Here is a 23244-nt window from a genome sequence, read left to right on the forward strand (position 1 = left end):
GAGGGGTCCCTCAGAGCCCTGGGGATGGTCTTCAGCACCATGTTGATGGTCTTCCCTGCTCTGTAGCATCATGAGCCAGACTTCTCTATCCATTCTATTAAAACACTGCTAACGGGAGAGGAATTAATTTTTACCATTTAATGTTTCATGGATAATTAATTATTCTTCATCTTTCCAGTGAAAAAGCAAGAGCAGGTAGAGGGGCTATTCAAAGCCAAATAAAGTGAGCTGAAACCTTGGGAATTGGTGAATTATTTGTAACATCAAAGGCAAGCAAGGATGTGCTGATTTAACAGTGCTGTGTGTGATGCAGAGCCCTGGGCATCACAGTCATGCTGAGACTGGGACACACTCATTGCAGTGGTGGTTGTGGGCAACAGGGTGGATAAGGGTTCAGGAGGGGACCCCAGTCTTTGCCTGTGCTCCCCATCCTCCTCCTCTCACCTCCCCATCTCTGTGAGCTGCCAGTTCTGCCTTTGCAAAATGTCTGGGTGTCCCTGTGACCTGGTGGGGGCCTCCATTGCTTTCCAAAGCTTCATTCATCACCAGAGGCGAGTGGCAAAATAAATAATGATATTTAACATTCCATAATAATGACGATTAACCAGTAAATAATGCCTTTTACACCACAGAAGCCAGAGTAAATTAATTCCCCTAATTAGCTGTAAGGCAGCACAGGGCAGTGTCAGCAGCAGACAAAGCTTCCAGCTCCTGCCTGCGTTATCACCCACCCTGAGGAATCACTGAATATCTCCAAACCCCAAAACACACCCTAAAACTTCTCAGACTTGCAAAATCCACCACTGCCAGTGGGACATGGGGCTCCATGTCACTTCCTGGCAGCTCTGGAGAGCCCTAAATCAACCCTATCTCCCGTTAAAAAAAATAACAACAAAAGATGGCAACAAAATGGTTTATGGCTGTAATAAATTGTGCTGGGGAAAAGAAAACCCTGTTTGCCTGGAAGCGAGGTGGGGGTTTCCCATCGGCACACAAATGGGAGCATTACCAAGCCTCACGTCCCACTGCAGCCAGAGCCAGCAGTGACCAGTGGAGAGGGAAAGGGGGATTTATTGGAAGGAATTTTCCATTGCATTTGTCTCATTTCCTTGCTCTGATCAGATGAGCTCCCTGCCCTGGTGGGCTCAGATGCTGGTGTTGGTGGGGGAATGGGGATGTTTCTGCCTGGCCAACCCCAGGGGAGGTGAAAGATGTGGGCCCCACGTGCCCCTGTGATCCCATAGGGCTGGACGGTGGCCAAAGCTCCACCACCCGCTGGGCTTGGCTGGACTCTGACCCGTTCCTCCCCTTGGATCAGTTCCTGGCTGCTCGCAGGGACAGGAACAGGGACGGGGACGAGGACAGACATGGCTGCTCCAAGCCAGCCCCAGAAGGCCACCTATGATGCCATCGTCATCGGGGCTGGCATCCAGGGCTCTTTCACTGCCTACCACCTGGCCCAGCGCCACAGGGACACTCTGCTGCTGGAGCAGGTACCGGTGACCCCCATCCTGCCACGTCCCCAGTTCCAATTGGCTGGGGCGGGTGCCTGCAGACCTGGCTGCCCTCTGGCTGCCCTGGCACCACAGCACAGAGTGGAGCCACTGCTGGTGCTGCAGCCCCAGCTCCAGGACCCCCTGTCCTCAGCACCAGGACCCCCATGTTCCCAGTGCCAGCACCCCCAGGTCCCCAGTGCCAAGAACCCCATCTCCTGCTGTTTTCTGGTGCCATGGCTGACAGGACAGGCTGTCCCCAGGTTCCCACTGCAGCACAGCACCAGGACACCTGAGGCTGGTGGGGTTGGGGGTGGTGGTATCTGTGGTCACCCCCATGTCCCCTCTACCCCACAGTTCCCCCTGCCCCACTCGAGGGGCAGCTCGCACGGGCAGAGCCGCATCATCCGCAGCGTCTACCCCCAGGAGTGCTACTCCCGCATGATGCCCGACAGCTTCCGCCTGTGGCAGCGGCTGGAGGCTGAGGCTGGCACTAGCCTCTACAGGTGACAGGGATGGGGATGCAGCCCCCACAGGGCACCATTCCCTCCCTGCTGGACTGGGGGGCTGTGGCCACTGGGTGGGATGTGGCTGCCCTGGCAGGCAGCTGCCAGCTCTGGGTAATTTATGGGGCTCCATGAAGGAAATGTCATTAAGGAAATGAGTATCTAACTGATCCTCCAGTGCCAGGGTCAGGGCTGATGGTGCTTGCTGTATTTGAGGGGGAAAGCACAATGCCAGCATCCAGACCCCAGGCACCACCTCCTGCACCCACCTTGTGTCACCCAGCATCTCACCATGGGGTGCCCCAGCACCAGAGTGTAGCATGTCCCAAGCATCACTGGTGCCACCGTGCCTCAGTTTCTCTCAGGGGAAAGCAAGCAGGAGGTCTGCACAGGGAAGGGGAGTAGGGGGAGCTGACGTGGCTGGTGGGATGCAGGAGGACAGGACTGGTGGTGCTGGGGCCAGCGGGAGACCCAGAGCTGGAGGGCTGTCGGCGCAGGCTGGGTGACAACCACGTCCTCGACGCCGCGGCGCTGGCCCAGCACTTCCCTGGCTTCCGGCTCCATGCTGGTGAGGTGGCCCTGCTGGACAGCAGCGCCGGGGTGCTCTTCGCTGACCGGGCACTGAGGGCAGTGCAGGTGGGTGCTGCCAAGGGGATGGGATGGGATATGGGACAGGATGGGCTGGGCTGAGCTGGGCTGGGCTAGAGGTCTCTTGGCTCCATCCCTGCAGCCACCTGCTGTTACCATTCCCACTCAGGAGGTCTTTCGCCGACATGGGGGCACACTGCGGGATGGGGAGAAGGTGCTGTGCATTGAACCTGGGGCCATGGTCACTGTCACCACCACGGCTGGGGTGTACCAAGCCCCCCGGCTCATCATCACGGCCGGAGCCTGGACAGGCGCCCTCCTGGAACCGCTGGGTCTCCGCCTGCCGCTGCAGGTGAGGATCAGTGGCACGGTGGGGTGGCACAGTCATGGCCCGAGTTAATGCAGTGATTGCAGCCCCTGCGCATCAATGTCTGCTACTGGAGAGAGAAGCAGCCTGGGAGCACCAGCACGGGCACTGCCAGGCCCTGCTTCCTGACCCTGGGGCTGAGTCAAGCCCCGCACGGCATCTATGGGTTGCCTGCCCTTGAGTATCCAGGAATGGTCAAGGTGAGCGGGGTACAGCATGGGTGGGGTGGGGTATCTCTTAACCAGCCCAACCTAACCAGTTATCCCCCAGCTGTGCCACCACCACGGCAGTCCCACTGACCCTGAGAAGAGGGATCAGACTCCGTTGGGTGCCTCCTGCCCTGACATCGCCCTCCTGAGCAGCTTCATCAGCAGCTATCTGCCCGGACTGGAGACCCAACCGGCTGTGATGGAGACCTGCCTCTACACGGTGAGACCCCCACAGGGCATGGATCCAGGCACACAGGGTCCTGAGCCCACCCCCACACCCCAAGGAGGATCTTGCCATCCCTTTGCACCCCACACCTTGGGTCCAGGAGTGGACCCTTGGCCCCTCACCCTCACACCATGGCTCCCCCAGAACACTCCAGATGAAGACTTCATCCTGGACCGGCACCCCAATTTCAGCAACATCATCATCGGTGCTGGCTTCTCAGGTAGGCGAGGGCACCCACACCCCCGCCCAGCACCCCAGAGCTGGCTGGGGCCATGGGAGTGGCTGCCCCCTACCTCCCCCCTCCTTCCTGCAGGCCACGGGTTCAAGTTGGCACCAGTGGTGGGGAAGTTGCTGTGTGAGCTGAGCCTGGGTGAGGAGCCATCCCACAGCATGGCCCCCTTCACCATCACCCGTTTCCCTGGTGTGCTCCAGGCTGCACTGTAGCTGTGGGGCTCCAGATGTGACCCCATGGCACTGCACCAGCCTGCAGTTGTGTCCCTGCATCCTGGTGGTGCCCTGGGGAGTCCTCACACCCCAGTGTGCTTTCATCAACATGTGCCTCCATCTCTCTGCACCTTGGTGTCCCAATATGCTGCACAGTTCCAATCCCTCTCCCCGGATACCCTGCATCCTCCCATCGCTGTATTCCATCATCACATTACCCAGCATCCTGGCACCAATCCATCCACGTCCCCTCCATCTGTGCACCCCAACACCACTGCACCTCCACATCCCAGCATCCTGGTATCCTGCATCCCCACATCTCTGCATCCTGGTACTCTGCCTCCCTGCATCCCAGCATCCCCCATGCCATGCGGTGCCAAGCCGTCTCTACCAAGCACCCGCTCCCTGGGAACAAATTAAGGAGCTTTGTCAGCCTCATGAAGATGGAACTGGAGCAGTGCAGAGAGACACACTCGCTTAGGAGTCAAGTTAAATGTTTTAATGTTAAATGTGCCATTTTATTATCATTAGATCGCTCCCACTTAATGAAAGCGCATTAGCGCAGCGTGGCTTTATGGCAGTGAGCGCCAAGCTTGGCCCGTGTTTCCAAGAGATGGTGGGTAAAGGGATCAAATAACCTGGCTTGCCAAGGTCCCAGGAGTGTGGGGAGAGGGGGGTCTCAGGGGTGCTGGGGGTCCCTGGGGCCAGGTGCAGGGCACGGCACATGGCACAAGCCAGCGGGTGCTGGGGCTGAGGCCAAGCCATGCAGGCGGCCAGCAATGCACATCATCATCTCCTCCACGTTAAATAATTAATGCTGGCAGGCAGCAGCTCTGTCCCGCTGCTCATCTGCATATTTATGAAGATTGATAAATGATTCAGCGCTGGCACCCACGAGGGCCTCTCACCCCCTCCCCTCCTCAGCACCCGTGGGTGCAGCAGGCACCCACGGTCTGGATCCATCCCACCAGACCTTGCCACCATGCAAACACCCCTGCAAAGCAGGGAGACGCCCCTGGCACACGGAGCAGGCAGCAGCCGGGGTCACCAGCCAGAAATGATGTTTATTTTCATACTGAAAGTAAAGGGGGTGTGGTGGGATGCACAGCTGGGCTAGTGCAAAACAGCCAGGCAGGAGCGGGGGCCTGGGGGGGCTGAAGAAAACCCAGGTGGACACTTGGCACCCAGTCCCATGTCCCCGTCCCAGCTGCCAGGTGGCTGCTCCCCAGGGCCCAGCCAGCAAGAGACGTCTTTGGCTCAACTAAAAGGGGTGTAAGAGGGAGGGGAGTTTAAGTTATAAAATAAGGAGCCAGCAGGCACTGAGGAATAAATCCAGGGTGCCAGAGCAGCCGACTCCACTGCCAGGGACAGACATGAGGTGGGAAGGTGGGGGTGCAGCCAGCGAGCCGGCCGGGCTGCTCCCGCCATGGCTGGGGCCGGGGGTGGCCATGTGTGTCCCCCTGCCCATGCAGAAGGAATACCGGCTGCTGGGGCGGCCCCACGGCGCTGAGTGTTCCTGGGGCGCTGGGAAGTGGTGCCAGGGGGCTAGGCGGGGGTCTCAGCAGCCCGGCTCTCCGCCTCGCTGGCACTGGGGGAGCTGCGGGAGGAGCGGCGTGTGCTGGCCCCGGCGTCCTGCTCCTCGTCCCATCTGTCGTAGGTGAAGGTGTGCCGGGAGCTCGGGGGGCTGTGGGAGAGAGCAGGGTTAGTGGGGGGCCGAGGGCTCTCTGCTCCCAGCACAGCTTGGCTGCTGGGCATAGCTCCCCTCCGGCTGCAGTGGGAGCCACGGTGAGCCAGCACACTGGCAGCCAGCTGGATGGAGCCCTGACTGCCTCCTTTTTTATGATTTCTGAGATATTTGTGGCATGCTCCACTGCAACCAGCTCCTCACTGCACTGAGTAGAGCCCCTGCTCTGAGGTGGGGCTGAGCTGAGCCTGCCCCGGGGCTGCCAACCCCATGGGGAGAGCAGCCTGCACTCAGGAAAAGGCTCAGGGCCCTGGGTGCCAACACCAGTGCTCATGGACATCCCTGCCTGAGGGTCCCCGTTGTACCCAAGCCTAGGGCTGGGTGCTGGGGATTATTCTCCCTTCCATCCCCATAGCCCCAGCATAGGTAGCTCAATGACAACCCTGTTTCCAAAAGGCTTCTTTCCCTTCCTCCAGCCATTCTCTTACTCAAGCCATCAGAAAGGTCAGAGATCGCTGCCAGTGAGCCCCAGCACACCCTCTCCTCTGCATCAAACAGGGAGTCCTGCAGATTGAGGCCATTCACACCCCAAATTCCTCTCACAGGCACCCGTTAGGACACAGGGCAGCACCTCTGAGCTCCAACCACCCACCCGGGGTTACCCCCAGGCACTGCCTCTCCCCACGCTCACACACTACGCCGGGTGTGTGTTAGTATCCATCCCACTCCTGCCCACTCCCAGGACCAGCAGGATGCTGTTCTGCCCAAACACAATTCCTGAAGGAATAAATCCAGTTGTTTCCTGGCTGGTGGCTGAGGAGCCAGGAAGGGATTAGCGCTTCCCAGTGCCCCACAGCTGCTAATCCTGAACACGCTGCATCCTGGCAGCCTGGGCAGCTGCTGGTCCCACTGAGGCCATGCTGGGGATCCCATGGATGGGGATGCACTGGGGATCCCAAAAGCAGGGCTGCTGCAGGCACAGAGAGGTGCCCCATCCCGGCAGAGGTGGACTCCATGTCCAGGCTCAGACTCAGGAGAGGGTTAGGGTGAGCGGTTAGTGGCACACGGGGAGGTTCATGCTGCACAGCACACACCACTCCCACCTCCTGCCTCAGTCGCTCTCAGGCCGGTACAGGTACTTCATCATCAGGCTGTCCACCTGTTTCTTCCGCTGCTTCTCCTCCTTCTTGCCCCTGGCAGGACGTGTTGGCTCCTCACCTCCCACCACTTGCGGGCCCTTCTTGACACTGGAAGTGCTGCGGTAGGAGCTGGTGGAGCCAGAGGAGGACTCGGAGGAGGAACTGGAGTCAGATGATGATTCCTGCTGCTTCTTCTTCTTCTTCTTGGATTTCTTCTTGGCTTTTTTGGCACGTTTCTTGGCACTCTTTTTCTTATGCTTCTCCTCTTCCTCAGAAGAGCCTGAGCTGCTGCGGCACCGGCAGGTGTGCCGGGAGAAGTCGAGGGCGGATGCGGAGCGGCGCAGGCTGCCAGAGGGGCGGTCGGCAGCGCCCAGGGGGGCCGCGCTCCGCACGCTCCGCACACTCCGCCCGTCATCCCCTGAATCGGCCTCGGGGCTGGAGCAGCCCCTGGCCCGCAGCGGGCGGTAGCTCAGCACCTCCTGGATGGCGGCTTCCAGGTCAGGGTCAAGGTAGGAGCGGCGCCCCACGGGACGGGTGTCTCCAGGCAGCTCCTCCTCGGAGGCTGCACTGCGGGGCCGCGGGGGCACGGAGAGGCTGCGCCCCAAGAGGGGCTGCCCGCGGGACCCCTCGTCCGCCTCATCCAGGCAGCTGCGGGCCAGCGAGAGCCGCGATCCGGGGCGACCCTCAGGTCCCCCGCGCCTGCTCCGCAAGCTCCCAGGGCTGGAGAGGGCAAAGCTCAGCACTGAGCACCGCTCGTCCCCATCATCCCCATCCTCCAGCACGCGCCACGAGGCAGAGGACACTCGGCTCACTGGGGCAGAGGCAACGGAGGCCACAGAGGCTTTCTCAACGTCGGTGGCTGAAAGGGACCACCGCTTGTCCAGGCCTTGCCGAGCCCGACCGCTGGCATCGGCGAAGGCGCGGGCGATGACGGCCGCCCGGTCCTCGGGCTCGCCGCCGCGGGCCTTCCTGCGGGCCGGGCGCTCGGGCGAAGGCGGCCGCTCGCCCAGAGTGCTGAACAGCGTCTGCTCATCGCCGTGGCCGCCTATGGAGTCCTTGAGGCCCGGCCGCCTCCTGTAGCTGAGGGAGCTCAACACCGACTGCGGCCGCTCCTCGGCCTCGGGAGCGTCCGGCAGCGCTGACCTGTGACACCGCGGCCCCGCACGCACCGGGGAGACAAGAGAGACACGTGGATGAGCGGGCGAGGTGGCCGCAGCAGTTTCCATCAGCGGGAAATGGCATCGTGGAAAAATGTCACGTAAATGTGGGAATTGTTCTAGCCCACCACTTTGATTCCCCTTTAAAGTGTTGCCTTCAATTTATTTCATTGTCGGCTACCTGGAGCCGCTGTGTTTGATTCCCGACTTCAGAAAAGGTGGAATTATCTCCAATAACAAAATGTTTTACATCTGCACCGCTGAATAAATTAAACCAATTAACAGAAACCAGCTCAGATCTTTCCCCCCTGCTCAGCAGAGGGAGGGAGTCCCCTGGGACTCTTGGAGCCCTGCTAGGAAACTGGGTTTGGATAAAAGCAATCTGCGCTCAGCAGGAAAGCAATTTCCACAGGGAAGGGGAATGGGGATGTGTGCCCCAGCCTCACACTGTGGGGGCACCTGGGCATGTCCCACACCTCTACTGTCCTTTTCTCAGAGGTATGGGGAGGGACGCGGTGGGGTTGCAAAGGGCAAGATGGAGCAGGGAGTCAGTCCTGGAGTGATGGAATGCTGCACAGAGCTAGAGCCCATCACCATGAGCCCTGGGGAGGCAAATGGGGTAGGGGATGGGGATGTCCTTGTGCCTCCAGGGTGGGATGAAGCAAAGGGGACCAGGAAGGTCCCCTTGGGTGGGGGGACACGTGTCCCCAATGGAGACCACGCCACTCGCCAGCATTAACCCTTCCCTGGCCAACCACACCAGCACCAGGCAGGAACATGGCACCAAGTGCCACATGGGAGGGATGCCCACACACCCCCGGCCATGACCGGGCACAGCTCAGCCCATCCTCTGCCTGCCAGCCCCATGCCCAGCCCTGCACCCACCTGCTGCCCTTCAGGCTGCCATCATCCGAGAGCGCTTTGGAAGAGCCTTTGTTCTTGGACAGCCAAGACTTCACCCCATCGACACGGTCCTCCAGCTCCGAGTCCACATCCGAGTCACCGTCACTGCCAGAGGAGACGGTCAGGGCGGAAAAGAGCAAGAGGTGAGCATGAGGCAGTGAGATTTTGGGTGCTGGAGAGGTGAAAGTGCACTGGAAAGCACCACAAGTCCCCCAGCACCCACTGCCTGTGTACCCTGGCATGGGTGAAACCCAATCCCATGATCCTGCTCCATCTCTGGGGCACAACTTGCATGCACAGAGCTCAGCCTACATTTTAGGGACTCCCTGAAGCACCTGCTAATCCCCCAAACCACCTCCCGGCCTGCTCAAGGGGCTCCTGCACCTTCTGCCCAACATCCCTCCCTGCCACTGCATGGCTCCAGAGCTGAAGGCAGCTGGGGCAGCAGGCAGGGCACAGCTCCAGAAACACAGGAGATTTCCAGCTCCAGGACTCGGAAGGAAATAAGTGGGTTCATTTTATAGGCCGCCGTCGAGCGCAGAATTACAGCGAGGCAGAGCGATGCTGATGGCCCCGGGTAAACAGGAGTTTAGCAGGCGGAACAGAAGCGGCTCCAGCACGGCGGGCGCAGGAGCGCGGGGGGCAGATTTACAGCCCTGCCGTGCCCGAGAGCCCCTGATTTACGTCCCGGTGTAAAAAAGTCCTATCTGGCTTAAACCATCTAATTTATAACGGCTGTTCGTAACCGTATTGATTGCCTTTAGAAAGAAGGTGCTGTCTGCACTGCAAAATCCATTCCTCCACGCTAAAAGCATCCCTGAATAAATCTCCCTTAATACCTCACCGCTTACAGCTTTCATTGGGGTTACGGCAGCACCGGCGGGATCTATACAGAAATCGAAGCGGTGTGGTCCCCTCTCCCCAGCCCACTCCCACAGAACGAGGGCTCCCACTGGGCTGCTCCAGGGAAGGGATATATCATAGGATCTTAAAAGGTCTTTTATCTGCTCGGTTTTGGGTTTATTCTCTGCGTGGGAATGATGGCAAACAGCATGAGGGACAGGCTGGGATAGACCCTGTATATGAATCCTTCCTGTTAAGTTCAAAGCAACGATCCTGTGCATCTCCCTCCACTGCAATACATCCAGGCAATGCTGGGCTTGGGAAAGAAAACAACACAAAAACCACAGAACAACACCAAAAAACCCCCAATGAGCCCTGAAAACAAACTCTGGGGGCAGCTGAGGTTTTATAACTGACAGAATTAAACTCCATATCAAACGCAGTTATGTCCAGGCAAACGTGCCGTTAGTTAAGCAGGACCTGGGTCATGGGAGCGACCACAGATGGGGAGATTAATTAGCAGTGCTCCATCACTGCCCCATGCTGACACGCTCATCATCAGCCGTGGCAGGGCATCATCCCCCACCCTGTCCCGGGGCTCATCCCATCCCCTTGCATGGGATGCAGTTATGTGCCGTGCCGTGCCGTGCCATGGGTGATGTTAGGGCATGCAGAGCTGGGCCAGTGGCATGCGGGACCCCGGCCCACGGGGGTGAGGTGCGGGTTAGGGGAGGGGGGGAAGGAAAGAGATGCTCCTCACAGTTTACTCTTTCTTTTCTGATACTTTGCCACCATGTCCTGCAAACTGGGAGGGGTTGGAGGGGGTCGGGGTGGGGAGAAACACAACAGAAAAGAAATCAAATGAAAATTAAAAAATGTAAGACCAAGTGGGTCATGAATGGATGGGGACAAATTAAATGGAGGAGGAGGGTAAGGGGAGGGAGGAGAGGCTGCCCTGCAACCAGGCTGGATTCCAGCATTCCACATCAGTTGCTGGAGCATGTTCAAAGAAAGAAAATGAAGCTGGGGAAGGGTCTGGAGTACAATTCTGGTAAGGAGAGGCTGAGGGAGCTGGAGGGGCTTAGCCTGGAGAAAAGGAGGCTTGGGGGGAACATTTTTACTTTCTGCAACTCCCTGAAAGAAGCTGGAGCCAGGTGGGGGTCAATCTCTTCTCCCAAGGAACAAGTGATAGGACATGAGGACTTGGCCTCAAGTTGTGCCATAGGAGGTTTAGGTTGGATATTAGAGAAAATTTCTTCACCAAAAGGGTGGCCAGGCGTTGGGACAGGCTGCCCAGGGAAGTGGTGGAGTCACCATCCCTGGAAATGTTCAAAACAACATGTGGATGTGGCACCTGGGGACATGATTTAGTGCTAACATGGCAGTGCTGGGTTAATGGCTGGAGTAGATACCTCAGAAGTCTTTCCCAACCTAAACAATTTTATGATTCTGTAATTCTATCCTGGGCTGGGTTGGATCCCAGCACCCCAAACCTCCTGCCAGCTTGCACTGCCCTGGCTCCTGGGACTCCCTGGGCTGTTTCCAGCCAGCTGACACAGCCCTGGATGTGTTTCAGGCACCTCCACAAGCAGGTGAAGCTCACGGGGGCTGCAGGTGGGCAGAGGGATGGATGCACAGGTGCAGGGACCGATGTCTGTGCGCACAGGTGCCCAGTGCACAGATGGCACAGACATAGGTGCATGGACAGATGCACAGGTGCACAATGCATGGATGGATGGATGGATGGACAGCATTCTGCCAGGGCCAGGCAGAGCTGAGTGTCCCCGTGGCATTTCCAAAGTGGCGAAAGGAAGCAGTGACTCCCAGGGACGTGCTTCGGGTGGGAGACAGGCCCAAGTGTTCTCACCTGTTGATAAGGTCCTCGTTGCTGTCGCTCTCCATCTCATCCTCGATGGCTGCCTGCAGGTCCCCGATGCGCTTGAAGGCCAGCTTCAGGTCTGACTGCAGGCTCTGATTGGCAGCTTCCAGGCTCTCCAGGTCCATCTCCTGCAGGGAGGGAGCAGGATGAGCCGGGTGCCCCAGGGAACACCCCCTGCCCCCTGTCTGGCCCTGCCATGGTGCCTCACCAGCTCATGCCTCTTGCGGCTGGCCTCTGCCTCCTTCTTGGCCAGCTCGCCCATCTCCTCCTTGACATCACGGAGCTGTCGCTGCAGCCGCTTGTTCTGCTCCTTCTCCCGGTTCTCAGCGGCTGCGCGTTGATCCCGCTCCTCTGTCAGCTTCTCCATGTTCTCCTTCAGCCGTGTGGCCAAGCTCTGCAAAGGAGTGGGGTCACCCCCGGTCCCCTCATCCTGCAGGTCCATCCTCACCCCAACACCCACCAAAGGCTGATGAGAGGACAGATCCCATCCCCATGAATTTACACCGGGAGATGGAGTAGAAATCACCCCTTCCCTGGGCCAGGGAAGGGGCAGAACAACAACAGCAAGGGCCTTCTTGAATTGGAAAAATAGATTTAACGGTGTGTGAAGTAATTAAAACATGTAACGTAAGGAAAAAATAGCTCCCGTTCTCCCCCAGCCACTGAGCCAGCCGCTGCATATTTATGGCCCCGGCAGAGAGAGCGGGAAAGGAAATAATAGCTTGGAAAATATGAAGAGGAGAGCTAAGCTGCCGCGCTCCCCGGCAGAGCTGCGGAGGCAGAATATAAAACAGGCTGTGCTCGTGGGGCTGGGGAGTCTATAATTTCCCTAAGTCGATGCAGGGAAAGAGCAGCACTTTGCCAGGTTGGGCGCTGGATTACTGTTATCGGCGCTCACAGGGAGCCTTCCCTGCAGGGACGGGGAAGGGCTGCTGGAGGGGAGGACTGCAGCATGGGGGGTCCTGGGGAGGGGATGTGCTCAGCAGACCTCGCAGGCAGCTTCATTATGATCCTGTTGCATCCCTGTCCCAGACAGAGTGGAGGGAGAACCCAGTGCCTACCTCCAGGCGCTTGACTTGCGTCCGCTCAAACTCCAGCCTGGTCTCCAGCTCACGAATCTTGGCCTCTTGCCGGCTCACCAGTGACTTGTCCACCATGGATTGCTCCAGGAACTCCAGCTGGCTCTGCAGGCCTTGCAGCTGTGGGGGTGGTGGGAGGGGGCACAGCCTCAGCCTCGACCACAACTTCCTTGCCCCCTTGCCATCTTGGAGCAGAACTGCTGGCCATGCTGCTCCCATCCCAATGGCAAGCTTCCCATGGGACTGCTCGGCACCCCCACAGTGCATGGTGTGGGTAGCAGGTCTCCAGGTGTCCCCTATCCCGTCAGCTTCACTCAGGGTGCATCCCCTGTTTGATTCTGGTGCTCCCTACCTTCTCCTGCAGCTCCTGCTTCTCCTTGCTGACCTCCTCTAGCTGTGCCTGGAGGTCATTCATCTGTGCCAGGTCCCGGGATGCCTGTGGGACACATCAGGGCAATCAACAGAGATCCCACTGTCTGGCTCCAAGAGGGGTGTTTTGGGGGTGTGTGGCTATTGCTCCCCCTCACCTGGGCTACAGCCGCCTTGTGCTTCTTCATCAGCTCATTCATGTCCTCCTGGTCCTCCTCCAGCCGACTCTGCACCTCGTTCTTTTCCCGCTGTAGCCGGCTCAGCTGCTCCTCCAGCTGCAGAGAGCAACAACCTGTCTCTCCTGCTGCACCCCAGGTGTGGGGTACTCACCCCCAAAACCACCCCAAAACAGTGTGAGGTCACCCTGCTGGCACCCTGGGTGCAAGAGGGACATAGCCCCACAACACTGCACCACTCACCGCTGCCTTGGCCTTGGCCAGGTCGTCGATCTGCAGATGGAGGTCCTCAATCTCCACCTCCATGGATTTGCGAGCCTTGACAGCAGCTGCGCAGGTGAACTCTGACTCCTCCAACTGCAGGGATATAGCTCAGCACCCGGCCAGGGCACAGGGACACCCTGTGCCCCTCAAAGGCTGTGCTTTTGGGGGGTCTCGATGCACACCTGGTTCTTGAGCTGGGTGATCTCCCTCTTGCTGGGTGCATTGTTCTTCAGGTGGTCCAGCATGATCTGAGCATCAGCCAGCAGTGCCTTTGTTCTCTTCAGGTCCCGGCGCAGGCGCTTTTCCGTCTCAAAGTCCCGCTGGTTGGCCTGTGGAGGAGGGAACCATGCCATGCCAGGGCTCTGTGTCATCGGGGTGTCCATCCCACCATGGCCACCCAAAGCAAGGCATATGCCCAGTTGCTCTTCACCCCACCTGCTCGCTGACAGCAGATAACTTGCTCTCCAGCTCCCGTTTCTCTCTCAGCACCTTCTGCTTGTCCTCGTATTCCTCCTCCAGCTGCACCTCCATCTGCTTCAGCTGTGGGACAGCCAGGGGGCAGCCAGTCAAGGCAATGGGGAGGGGCCATGACGCCCCTCCTCACGTGTCCCCACACACGGGGGACACTGGGTGACCTCACTGGACGGGTGTTTGCGCAACCAGAGGTGCAAAGCCCAGCGTACGCTGGTTCGGGCAGCAGGAGGACTGGTAGGACCTGCCGGGCCGGTGCAGCCGGGCTGTGGTCGGCTGCGTGGGAGCCGGGTGCTGCGTGACGGTGCCCAGCTGGCACCTCCCGGCACCCAGCCGGGGCACGGGGATTCATCCCAGCCCCTTTTGGGCAGAGAAGCTGCAGCTGAGCCCTACCTTCTTCTGGCATGACTGCCGGATCTCCTCCACCTCTTCATCACGGCTCTCCACCTCCTTGGCGTGGGTCTGCCGCAGCCGCTCCATCTCCATCTCCAGCCGTAGTTTCGCCTGCAAATGGTGGGGTCGTGGTCAGAGCAAAGGGGACATGGGGACCCCCCCATGCCACTCCCCAGGGACCACTCACGCAGAAAACCCCCCGGTCCAAGGCCGGCCGGGCCGCCCGCCCCATGGTGACCTGCTGGGCCATGGCACAGAGGGCCGGGAGCTGTGTCGGCCACTGCGATGCCTGGCGGGCTGAGGGCGACCGACTCCTCTTCCCAGGCAAGCCCGGCCCAGGTAATAACAGCTTTGCATGAAACCACCCCACCCAGAAACCTCGTCCCTCCCCTCTGTACCTGCTCCAGCATCTGGATGGTCCCAGCCTGCTCATCCAGTTCCTCCTCCTGGTCTTTGACCTTGGCCTCCAGGTCTCTCAGCTGTTTCTTCACCTTGGCCAGGGAGGCTTCATCCTTTGACTCCTGGGAGGAGATGTCCTGCAGCTCTGCCTCCAGTGACTCTGCCTTCTGCGTCAGCCCTGCGATGTCCGAGTCCTTGTCCTGTGAGAGACAGGGGCACTGTGAGCCCGGGGCACCCAGTGACTCGGGGACGGGGTGGGCACTGGGGTCCACTCACCTCCAGCAACTGCTTGAGGCCGAAGACCTCAGCCACCAGCACATCCCTCTCGCGACTCAGCTTCTCCCGCTGCAGCCGCTCCCGCTGCGCCTCCTCGTGTGCCTGAGAGAGCTCGCTGTCAAACCTGCACGGGGAGAGCAGGGGGAGCACTCAGCACCCCAGGGACCAGTCCTCAGCCCCGTGCCAGGGACATTGCACTGAGCCTCCCCTTCCCATGGCAGTAGGCACTGGGAGGGGTGGCAGTGCCGACTGCTTGTTCTAACCAGGCTGTTGATGAGCTTCTAATTGCTAGCACGATGGCAGGCAGTCACTGGGAGAAACTCCACCTGCCGCCTTCGCTCCAGCAGCACCATCAGCTGCTCTGCAGGGCCAGCCATACCTGCTTTTGGTGGGGGCTTGGCTACAAGGAGGCAGTTAGGGACACCAAACCCTTCAAGCAGGACTCAGAGGGGCTTCAGAACACTGGGGGGTCTCCAGGAGACGGACTCTGGCAGCAGCTCAGCTCCCCTACCTGTGTCCCAGTGCTGTGGCCCCACTTGAGACGGCACGCATGCCATCCCTGGAGGGGACACCAGCCCCACAAAGGGGACACAAACCCCTGCTGGGAGGTTGCTCAGCACAGCCTGTAGGCAGGAAGTGGCATGGCAGCCCTCCCAGTGCCCCTGGGATGGGATCAACCGGGTTTGCTCTGAAATCACTGCCTTGGGGGCTTGGAAAACAACCCTACGCTTGAGTTTGTGACCTGCGTTAAACACCTCGGCAGCTAATCCCCGTTTTTCCTCGCACTGGGTAATAAACAGCTGCATTAGCACAGACTCCAATCCGCGGAAATTGAAATTAATTAGATTGGATTCTCTCGCTGTATTTGTGTGTGTGATCATTACCATAATGAGATGAAAGCGTCCCTGCTGCTTAATAACGTTAGCAAACTTTGGGGCTGGGAGTGGGGACAGGATGGCAGCACACACCAAGCAGAGATGCAGGGCACCAGCAGCCTCCACCATGGGGCATGACCCCACAAGGGGGGATCACACAGCTCCAGGTCCCTCAAAAGCGCATGAGGTCCCACTCACAACTACCATATCGTGTCTGGGCAGTCCCATCCCACTGGAAACACCTCAGCCAAGTGGGAGTTGGTGAAGTGCCCAAATCCCTGCTAAAATGGTAATGCCACTTGGGCAGAGGCTCGCTGCGTGGCAAGGATGCCATGTCCCTCATGACCCTCTGCTGCCAGTATGCAGTCCCCACCTCCGCTGCTTCTTCTCCAGGTCATGGTTGCGTCCCTGCTGTCCCTCGAGGTGCAGCTTGGTGTCCTGCAGCTCAGCAGCCAGGCGCTGGCACTTCTTCTTCAGCTGCTGCAGCGCCCGCTGGCTCTCCTCGCTGTCTGCCTGCAGGTCTGCCAGCTGCGGGCACGAGTGGGCAGGGTGGTGAGGGCTCCGGGATCCCACCACATCCCTGCCATCCTGGCCATGGGCTCCCTCAGCTCCAAGCAGCCCATCCCATGCTGAGGGGACTGGGGGTCCCTAGGGCTGAGCTCCACTCACCTTCCGCTCCAGCTGCCTCTTGCCTTGCTGCTCCACCTCCAGCTTGTCCTCCAGTTCCTGCTGCAGCCGTTTCTTGGTGAAGTCGATCTCCCGCACTGCCCGCTCGTATTTCAGCCGCCATTCACCGCCTGTGTGGGAAAATGAGGTCACTAAGGGGCTGTTGGGGTGGCATGGGGCTATCATGGAGAGGGAGACACTCAGGGTGTGCCAGCAGCCAGCACCGGAGGCAGGACAGTACCTGATTCATCATCATCGAGCTCCCCGTTGAGCTCGGCTGCCCGGATGAGCCGAGCCTCCATCACCTCCATCTCCATCGACTCCATCTGCTTCTTCAGGGCATCATACTTCGCCTGGGAGTGGACATGGCCATGGTGAGTGCCAGGGAGGGGAATGAGAAATGCTGTGAGCCCAGAAGAGGTGCATTTACCTGCAGGTCCTTCATCTCCTTCTCCGCCCGCAGCCTCTCGGCCGTCTCCGCATCCAGCAGTTGGGAGGCCGACTCGCCGGTGTTCCGCTCGTCCGTCAGCTCCGATGTCAGCTCTGTGATCTGGGGGCAGCAGGGAAAACAGGACCATGGGCTGGGGCAGGCCAGAACAGCACCATACCCCATCCTGGCACCAGCAAGGACCTACCCTGCTCTCCAGGCGGTCGCTGTTGAGCCTCAGCTCGTTACGCTCCTTCTCCACCTTCTCAAGTTTGCTCTTCAGCTGCTGGATCTCTTCCTGCAACAGAGCGGGCGGTGAGGGAGGGAGCAGGCGCAGCGAAGAGGTTGGTGGGCAGGAGCCTGGCAGCTCTCCGCCCCCCCAGCACCCCCCCAATGCAGGATGGGCAGGGTGGGGGCTCCCTGGGGCCACTCTCCCCTGCCAAGGGCTGGGCAGGGACTTTCCCCAAGCCGCTCCTCTGCCGTGCTGACTCCAACCCCATAAATGGTGTCAAAACACCAGGCAGTTCCAGAAAAGCTGGAGAGGGGTCCCTGCATCCCCTGGGAGAGGGGGTGGGAACAAATCCACCCACCAGCAGCTCACTGAAGGGTTTGGGTGCACACAGCCCAGGTGGGGAGTGAGGGAGGGGGCCCACCAGCCAGTTCTGGGGAGGTGTGTTCAGCTGCCAGCATCTTACTCTGCCCTTCTCTGGTCCCAGAACAGGCTGGGGGGGCAGGAGGGGGCCTGAGTGCTCCCACCCAGGCACCCATCCTCGGCGGGTCGGGGTGAAAGCTGAGCCAGGCAGTGGCTCCGTGCCGGGCGGGCTCGGCGGGTGCACCAGTGTCTGGTTGCCAGCGTGAGCGGAGCCCTCGCATATGCCTCTCGGCACACGGTTTCATTTCCATTCTCCACGCTTGTAATTGGGCTCATGCAACAGCCGGCTCTCGGGATGCTAATGACATGCTGATTCGCAAATTAGGGAGCAATTGGAGCCTGGCGCTGACGGGGCGCGGGCAGACTTGGTCCTGCATCTCACCCCATCACGGGCTCCTGCAACCCAACCCACTGTGGGATCCTGCATCCCAATCCACCACAGGATCCTGCACCCCACCTCCCTGCAGGATGCTGCATCGCTCCCTGCATTCCACCCCACTGTTAGCTCCTGAATCTGACCCCCACTATGGGGTCCTGCGGCCCACCACACTGTGGGGCCACCCCGCTCCCCCAGGGCCTCCCTGCTCTGTCCAACATCCCCCAGCACAGATACCCACGTCTTTGCCGCGGATCTGGTCCTCGGTGAGCTGCACCTCGATGAGGGGCCGCACGGTGGTGAACAGCTTCCACCACGGCCAATCCTTCACCCCCTTGTTCTTCTTGATGTTCTTCTGCACACACCGGATGGCCAAATCCTGGATCTGTGCAGGGTACAGGGTCAGCACAGGGTATGTGGTCAGCACAGGATGCTGCCAGCAGGGCAAAGCAGGGCAGACGGGTGCTCAGCACCCCCACCAGCACCACAGCATGCTCCCCTTCGTTAGCATTTGGGTTAATTGCACCAGCGTATCTGAGGCGCTGCTGAGACGCCTATTTTACGCCTTCTTTAATGATGAAAGTAGGAGCTGATGCGTAGATTCATCCTGCTGTGGCGATGTCCAGCAGCCTCCCTGCCGGTTCCCCCTGGCCCCCCGGTTCCCCCTGGCCCCCCACGGCTCAGGGAGAGGCGGGAGGAGGAGGTGCTGGCCCAGGAGGAGCAGAAAGACTGCGCTGCCCATTTTAGGTGAAATTGTGCAGCAGAGCGGGGAGGGGAGAGTTGCTGGGACGAACCTTTCTTTTCTTGAAGTGCTGCCGTGCCAGGAAGCCCCTGCATGCTGCCTGGAAGAGGGTGATATTCCTGCTGGTCTGCGTGTCCCGCTGCTCCTCCAGCTTGGCCAGTGATCCAGCCCGGAAAAACACCTGCGAGAGGGGAGCAGGGCAGGATGGCGCTGGGTGCCAGCATCCCTCCAGCCACACCGTGCCACCCTCCCACAGGTGGGGATGCAGCTCTCCCCTCCTGTCCCAGCCACTGATCCTGTTCTGCTGTGGGTTTTTATTCTCCAGGCACGAGGAATGCCGTGGGTGGGAGCACACAGTGATGCCCTTGTGCTGTCCCACCATGCCATTGCTGAGCCATGACTCACACCCCTGCCCACACCCACGCCCAGTATTGGGCACCATACCCGACTCAAGCCCATGTGGTAGCTGCTCTTCTCCAGGTCCAGCGACTCCAGGAGCTCCTCCACTGCCTGTGGGGAGGAAGAAGTGTCAGGACTTGCCTGGTGGCACCCTGAGGTGCAGGGGACTTTGGACCACAGCACTGGCCCCAGCACAGGATAGGTACCCGCTTCTCATCCACCACGATGTAGTTGCGCCCGTGTTTCTTGGTCAGGTGTGGGGCCAGGACATCGAAGCGCCGCCTGAACTCTGCAAACACCATGTGGTCGGGGTAACCTGGGGGAGCAAAGGAGAGTGGGGCTGTGGGGACACGATGCCAGGGTATGCTGAGGACAGCCCTGTGTGCCCTGACATGCTGAGGCCCAACTTTTTTGGAAGAGTTGATGGGGTCACCTCACATAGCACAGCTCCCCAGGGGACCAGAGCTGGAATAGCCTGAGCCTCCTCAAGAGGTTTTCCTTGGCTGGGTCCTCCAGCAATTTTGGCTGGGATCTAGGGAGAAAGTGGCCAGATCCCATCTTGGAGGAAGAGCAGGGACACGTGTGTGGCCTGTGCAAGTCCTGCTTTGGCTTCACTCTGAGCTGCAGCCAAGTCCTGCATCAGGCTCCAGCACTCAGCCTTCACATCTTAATTAATGACAAGGTATTGATGGGGACACTGACCCCGGCACGGCCAGCTGGCCATGGCCATCGATCCAGGAGGTGTGTGGGTGGCATCGATTTCCAATCACGGCAGGAAGGGTCCAGACTCCAAGCAATAAACCCTCAGCCAGGTGGCCGGCCATGCATATCGATAAATGCTTTGCTGAGCACGACCCAGAGGCCCTCGTTCCAGAGGGACAGGGGCTGGATGCCAGTGGGATTTCTGCCAGGAAGCAGTGGCACCAGCGGAGACACCCAATTAAGGCCATCCCTGTCCCCAGCACAGATAATGGCCCCACATGGGAGGGGGCACAGGGACAGGACTGCCCTGGGGAGATGGCTGGAGGTTGCGGGGCTCAGAACAAGGGCATGTGCTGAATGGGTTCCTGAGGGTCTTTGGCTCTCCAGAAAGAAAATGCAGGCGGGACCTTCGTGGCATCCATCCCCTTGCCCTGGAGCAGGTGCCACGGCTCACCTTGGCGGTACATGCGGAGGGCGTCGAGCAGGCGGGAGCCGCGGAGTTGGGCGCGCAGGAGGGGCACGTCCAGCTGCATGAGCCCGGCCTCGCAGTGCTCCGCCGGCAGCTCCAGCTCGCTGCCGCTCACCCGCCGGCACGGCAGAGCCTGGGGGTCCCCGCTGCCCCCCGCCGCCTTGGGCAGGAAGCAGTGCACGAAGTGCAGCTTGGACTTCTTGATGCTGTCGATGAGGGCATCCTGCAGGCACGGCAGAGTGGGGTGAGCGGTGATGTGCTGCGGTGCCCCAGCTGGATGTGGGGACCTGCCTTATGCTCTCACTCACCACTTGCAGTTTGATCTGGATACAGAGGGATTTCTTCTTGACGGCGGCCACGCCGGTGGTGAAGGTCTTGCGCATGCTGGTGGCCCTGCGCAGGGCCAGCTGGGAGCCGCCCTCCAGCCCCGCCACTGAGCCCGACAGCACCAGCGCCGACCCACCACGGCCAGCAAAGAGGCTGCTGATCACCTTCCTGCAGGGCACAGAAGGGATGTCACCCACCAGCAATACCTCTCATCCCTGCCATGCTCCCAGCCTAGGACTCCCACTCACTTCTGGGACTCCTGCAGCAGCACAGAGGCATTTTGGGACGCTGGGTTGTGCTTTACATAGTTGAGCCATCCGGTGGCATCGTACTCCACCCAGTTGGTCCCCGAGCTGTGGCCCAGGAGGAAGTGTCGGGGCTTGTCACTGGGGAGCAGCAGGTTGTGCCCTGTGGGGAGACACAGAACTGCTGGGTGCAGCCCCAGGAACCAGCGCTTCACTGGCACGTCACACGGTCACAGAATGGTAAATGTTTTGGGTTGGAAAGGATCTTAGAGATCATCGAGTTCCAACTCCCTCTCCATGGGAAAGGACACCTTCTACTAGACAGGTTGGTCCTGGTCTAGTGGACCTGGACATGCCCCCACAGTGCCAGGCTCCTCCCATACCTTTCTTGCCGCCTTCCTGGGGGCCATAGTAGGAGAAAAGTCGCTCCACCAAGGTGTCCTCATTGCCACCTGGCTGCAGTGCCTCCTCCTCCAGCAGCCACAGCAGCCCCCGTGCCTCATCTGTGCGGGCCAGTGACCGGACCTGCAGGGACACCGCACTGGCATACCACTGTCCCTGGGCGCAGGGACATGGGGTGGCACAGGGGACCCACGCCACCCAGGGAGCATGCAACCTCACACCATGCAAGTCGGCTCCTGCTTAAGGGGGACCCAGCAGAGAAAGTCCATGTGGACTTCCAGCAGCACATCTCACTGGAAAATGCAGTGCTCAGGCATCCGCAGGCTGAAACCCAGCACAGGGCTGGTACCATCAGCCCCCCTGGTCTCTGCAGCCACCTCCAGCAGAGACTGGAGGACCCCAGGGACTGGAGAACCTTGGGAACCTGTGTACCTTGGAGACCTGAGCACCTTGGGGACCAGAGCATCTCAAGGATTGGAGTACCCCAGGGACTGGAGCACCCAAAGGATCATACAGGCTCCAGCGCCCTGCCTGCAGCACAGGCAGCTCCCAGGGCAAGCAGGGAAAACCATGCTGGGGCTGCACCAAGGATGTGGGCTGCACACATACTCACACCCATGCTCTCAGAGCCAGGTATTCAGAACAGCCCCTTTCCTTTCCCTCACTACCACTTAAGTGCCAAAAAGTCGCCCATCCACTGCTGTGCTGTGGATGGAAGCACAGCAGGTGCTTACCAGTGCCTGGTGTGAGGACTGGTCTACAGCAGCTATGGAGCCAGAGGAGCTGGGCTCAGCATCAGCCAGGGTGAGCTCTATGTTCTCCTGGTGAGGGGGAACAGAGGCAGGTGAGTGCCCACACCACAGAGTAGCAGTGACAGGGACAAGGAGCTGGTCAGGGTGTTGGGGTCCATTAGGTTTAGGGTGATGCTGGGTGCCAAGGGGGAGCCAGGACACATGGAAGGTCCCCGTGGGCTGTCAGTTCTGAGATGGAGCAACAGCACTCATGGCCACCCCACCACCTGCCAGCCCAGCTCTCCTGTGCCATGCTCCTCAGCCAAAGAAATTGGTGGGCACACAGGGGAGATGCTCATGTGGGGATGGGAGGGCAGGAGGGGAGGAGGCAATGGCAGCCCTGGGTGTCCCTGGTACCTCCTTGTATCGCTCCAGCTCACGGGCAAAGGTGCGCTGGTGGAAGAGGAGCTGGAGGCGCTCCTGGGCATAGTTGTGGCAGAGCTCCTCGAAGGTGGCCCCCCGGCTCTGCCCTGCCAGCTCAGGGTTCTGTGCCCCGGGGGTGTCCACCACTGTCACTGAGCACACTGAGTGCTGGCTCGACTTCAGTGCCCTGAAGGGGACGCAAAGGCACACAACAGGGTGAGTGGGTGCTGCCAGGCACCCTCCCAGTTCTCCCCCCAGCCCTCCCAGCATGTACCTGTTGAGGAGGGAGATGAGGAGGGTGAAGAGCTCGGAGTACAAACCCGCTGCCATGCCCTCCAGGCACTCCAGCGCTGTCAGCTTGGGACCTGGCCAAGGCAACCCTGAGTGTCCCCAGCCCGTTGACCCCTGAGGCCCATCCATTGTCCCACCATATCTCACCCTACCTGTTCCACTATCCCCCAGGGGAGACTCGTCAGGGCCCTGTCGAAAGGAGGTGGAGCGCTGCAGGGTGCCCTTGGGGTGGTGCTTGAAGATGGCAGAGGAGAGCTCCTCCAGGCTGCAACCCAGCAGGTATGCGGCTTTCTGAGCCCACTCGTGCCGTGCAAACTGCTTCCTCCCAGCTGGAGGGTGGAAAAGGGGGCTTCAGAGCTAGGCAGGGCATCCCCAAAAAGGGGGAAAATTTTCAGACAGGTCTGGGATGGTCTCAGGGACCCCCAGAGTGGGCTGGGGATGCTGGGCACAGTGGGAACACAATGTTTTGAGGTGCGAGGAGACAGACATGTATGGAGTTTGGAGGAGATGGGGGGCTGAATGGTTTTGTGCCACTTCAGGGCTAAGGCCAGAGCCACACCATGGTGTATGGAGGTGAGGGTCCCCTTGCCACCACTACCCTGGGACCTCTGGGGCTCTGAGCCACTCCACACATAGGGACATGTTCCTGCTC

At 59.9% G+C, this 23244-nt stretch overlaps 3 protein-coding genes across 11 annotated transcripts in view; 1 reads left to right on the forward strand and 2 right to left on the reverse strand.

The window, feature by feature from the left end:
- Positions 1-1321: 1321 nt before the first annotated feature.
- On the forward strand, positions 1322-4387 carry PIPOX (pipecolic acid and sarcosine oxidase). The gene is made up of 8 exons (XM_071575170.1): positions 1322-1493; positions 1851-1999; positions 2434-2635; positions 2757-2939; positions 3002-3154; positions 3225-3383; positions 3534-3609; positions 3703-4387. The coding sequence occupies exons 1-8, from the start codon at positions 1368-1370 to the stop codon at positions 3831-3833; spliced, it is 1179 nt and encodes a 392-aa protein (XP_071431271.1). The 5' UTR covers positions 1322-1367; the 3' UTR covers positions 3834-4387.
- A 490-nt stretch (positions 4388-4877) lies between these two features.
- Positions 4878-23244, reverse strand: part of MYO18A (myosin XVIIIA) — a 36770-nt gene continuing 18403 nt past the window's right edge. For 7 of the 9 annotated variants that reach the window (XM_071575167.1, XM_071575161.1, XM_071575165.1 and 4 more), the window contains 31 exons: positions 22745-22921; positions 22576-22666; positions 22296-22488; positions 21882-21968; positions 21129-21270; positions 20749-20908; positions 20482-20668; positions 20159-20396; positions 19209-19318; positions 19048-19113; positions 18656-18784; positions 18103-18246; positions 17042-17131; positions 16837-16956; positions 16648-16759; positions 16410-16537; positions 16114-16268; positions 14866-14989; positions 14589-14789; positions 14191-14301; positions 13762-13866; positions 13509-13655; positions 13306-13419; positions 13045-13161; positions 12870-12953; positions 12500-12637; positions 11647-11832; positions 11427-11566; positions 10320-10364; positions 8699-8821; positions 4878-5517 (listed from right to left, as the gene is read on the reverse strand). In XM_071575167.1, coding sequence (XP_071431268.1) covers positions 5379-5517; positions 8699-8821; positions 10320-10364; positions 11427-11566; positions 11647-11832; positions 12500-12637; positions 12870-12953; positions 13045-13161; positions 13306-13419; positions 13509-13655; positions 13762-13866; positions 14191-14301; positions 14589-14789; positions 14866-14989; positions 16114-16268; positions 16410-16537; positions 16648-16759; positions 16837-16956; positions 17042-17131; positions 18103-18246; positions 18656-18784; positions 19048-19113; positions 19209-19318; positions 20159-20396; positions 20482-20668; positions 20749-20908; positions 21129-21270; positions 21882-21968; positions 22296-22488; positions 22576-22666; positions 22745-22921 — 4103 coding nt within the window. In that variant the 3' untranslated portion in view covers positions 4878-5378. The remainder of the gene's footprint in view (positions 5518-8698; positions 8822-10319; positions 10365-11426; positions 11567-11646; positions 11833-12499; positions 12638-12869; positions 12954-13044; positions 13162-13305; positions 13420-13508; positions 13656-13761; positions 13867-14190; positions 14302-14588; positions 14790-14865; positions 14990-16113; positions 16269-16409; positions 16538-16647; positions 16760-16836; positions 16957-17041; positions 17132-18102; positions 18247-18655; positions 18785-19047; positions 19114-19208; positions 19319-20158; positions 20397-20481; positions 20669-20748; positions 20909-21128; positions 21271-21881; positions 21969-22295; positions 22489-22575; positions 22667-22744; positions 22922-23244) is intronic. The other 2 variants (XM_071575168.1, XM_071575166.1) reach the window with 1 other exon arrangement.
- Positions 5530-8692, reverse strand: LOC139681639 (uncharacterized). Its single transcript, XM_071575169.1, has one exon. It carries the CDS (start codon positions 7880-7882, stop codon positions 6629-6631), a length of 1254 nt encoding a protein of 417 aa, XP_071431270.1. The 5' UTR covers positions 7883-8692; the 3' UTR covers positions 5530-6628.

Source organism: Pithys albifrons, chromosome 21 (genome assembly GCF_047495875.1).
Source record: "Pithys albifrons albifrons isolate INPA30051 chromosome 21, PitAlb_v1, whole genome shotgun sequence".
Classification (NCBI taxonomy): domain Eukaryota; kingdom Metazoa; phylum Chordata; class Aves; order Passeriformes; family Thamnophilidae; genus Pithys; species Pithys albifrons.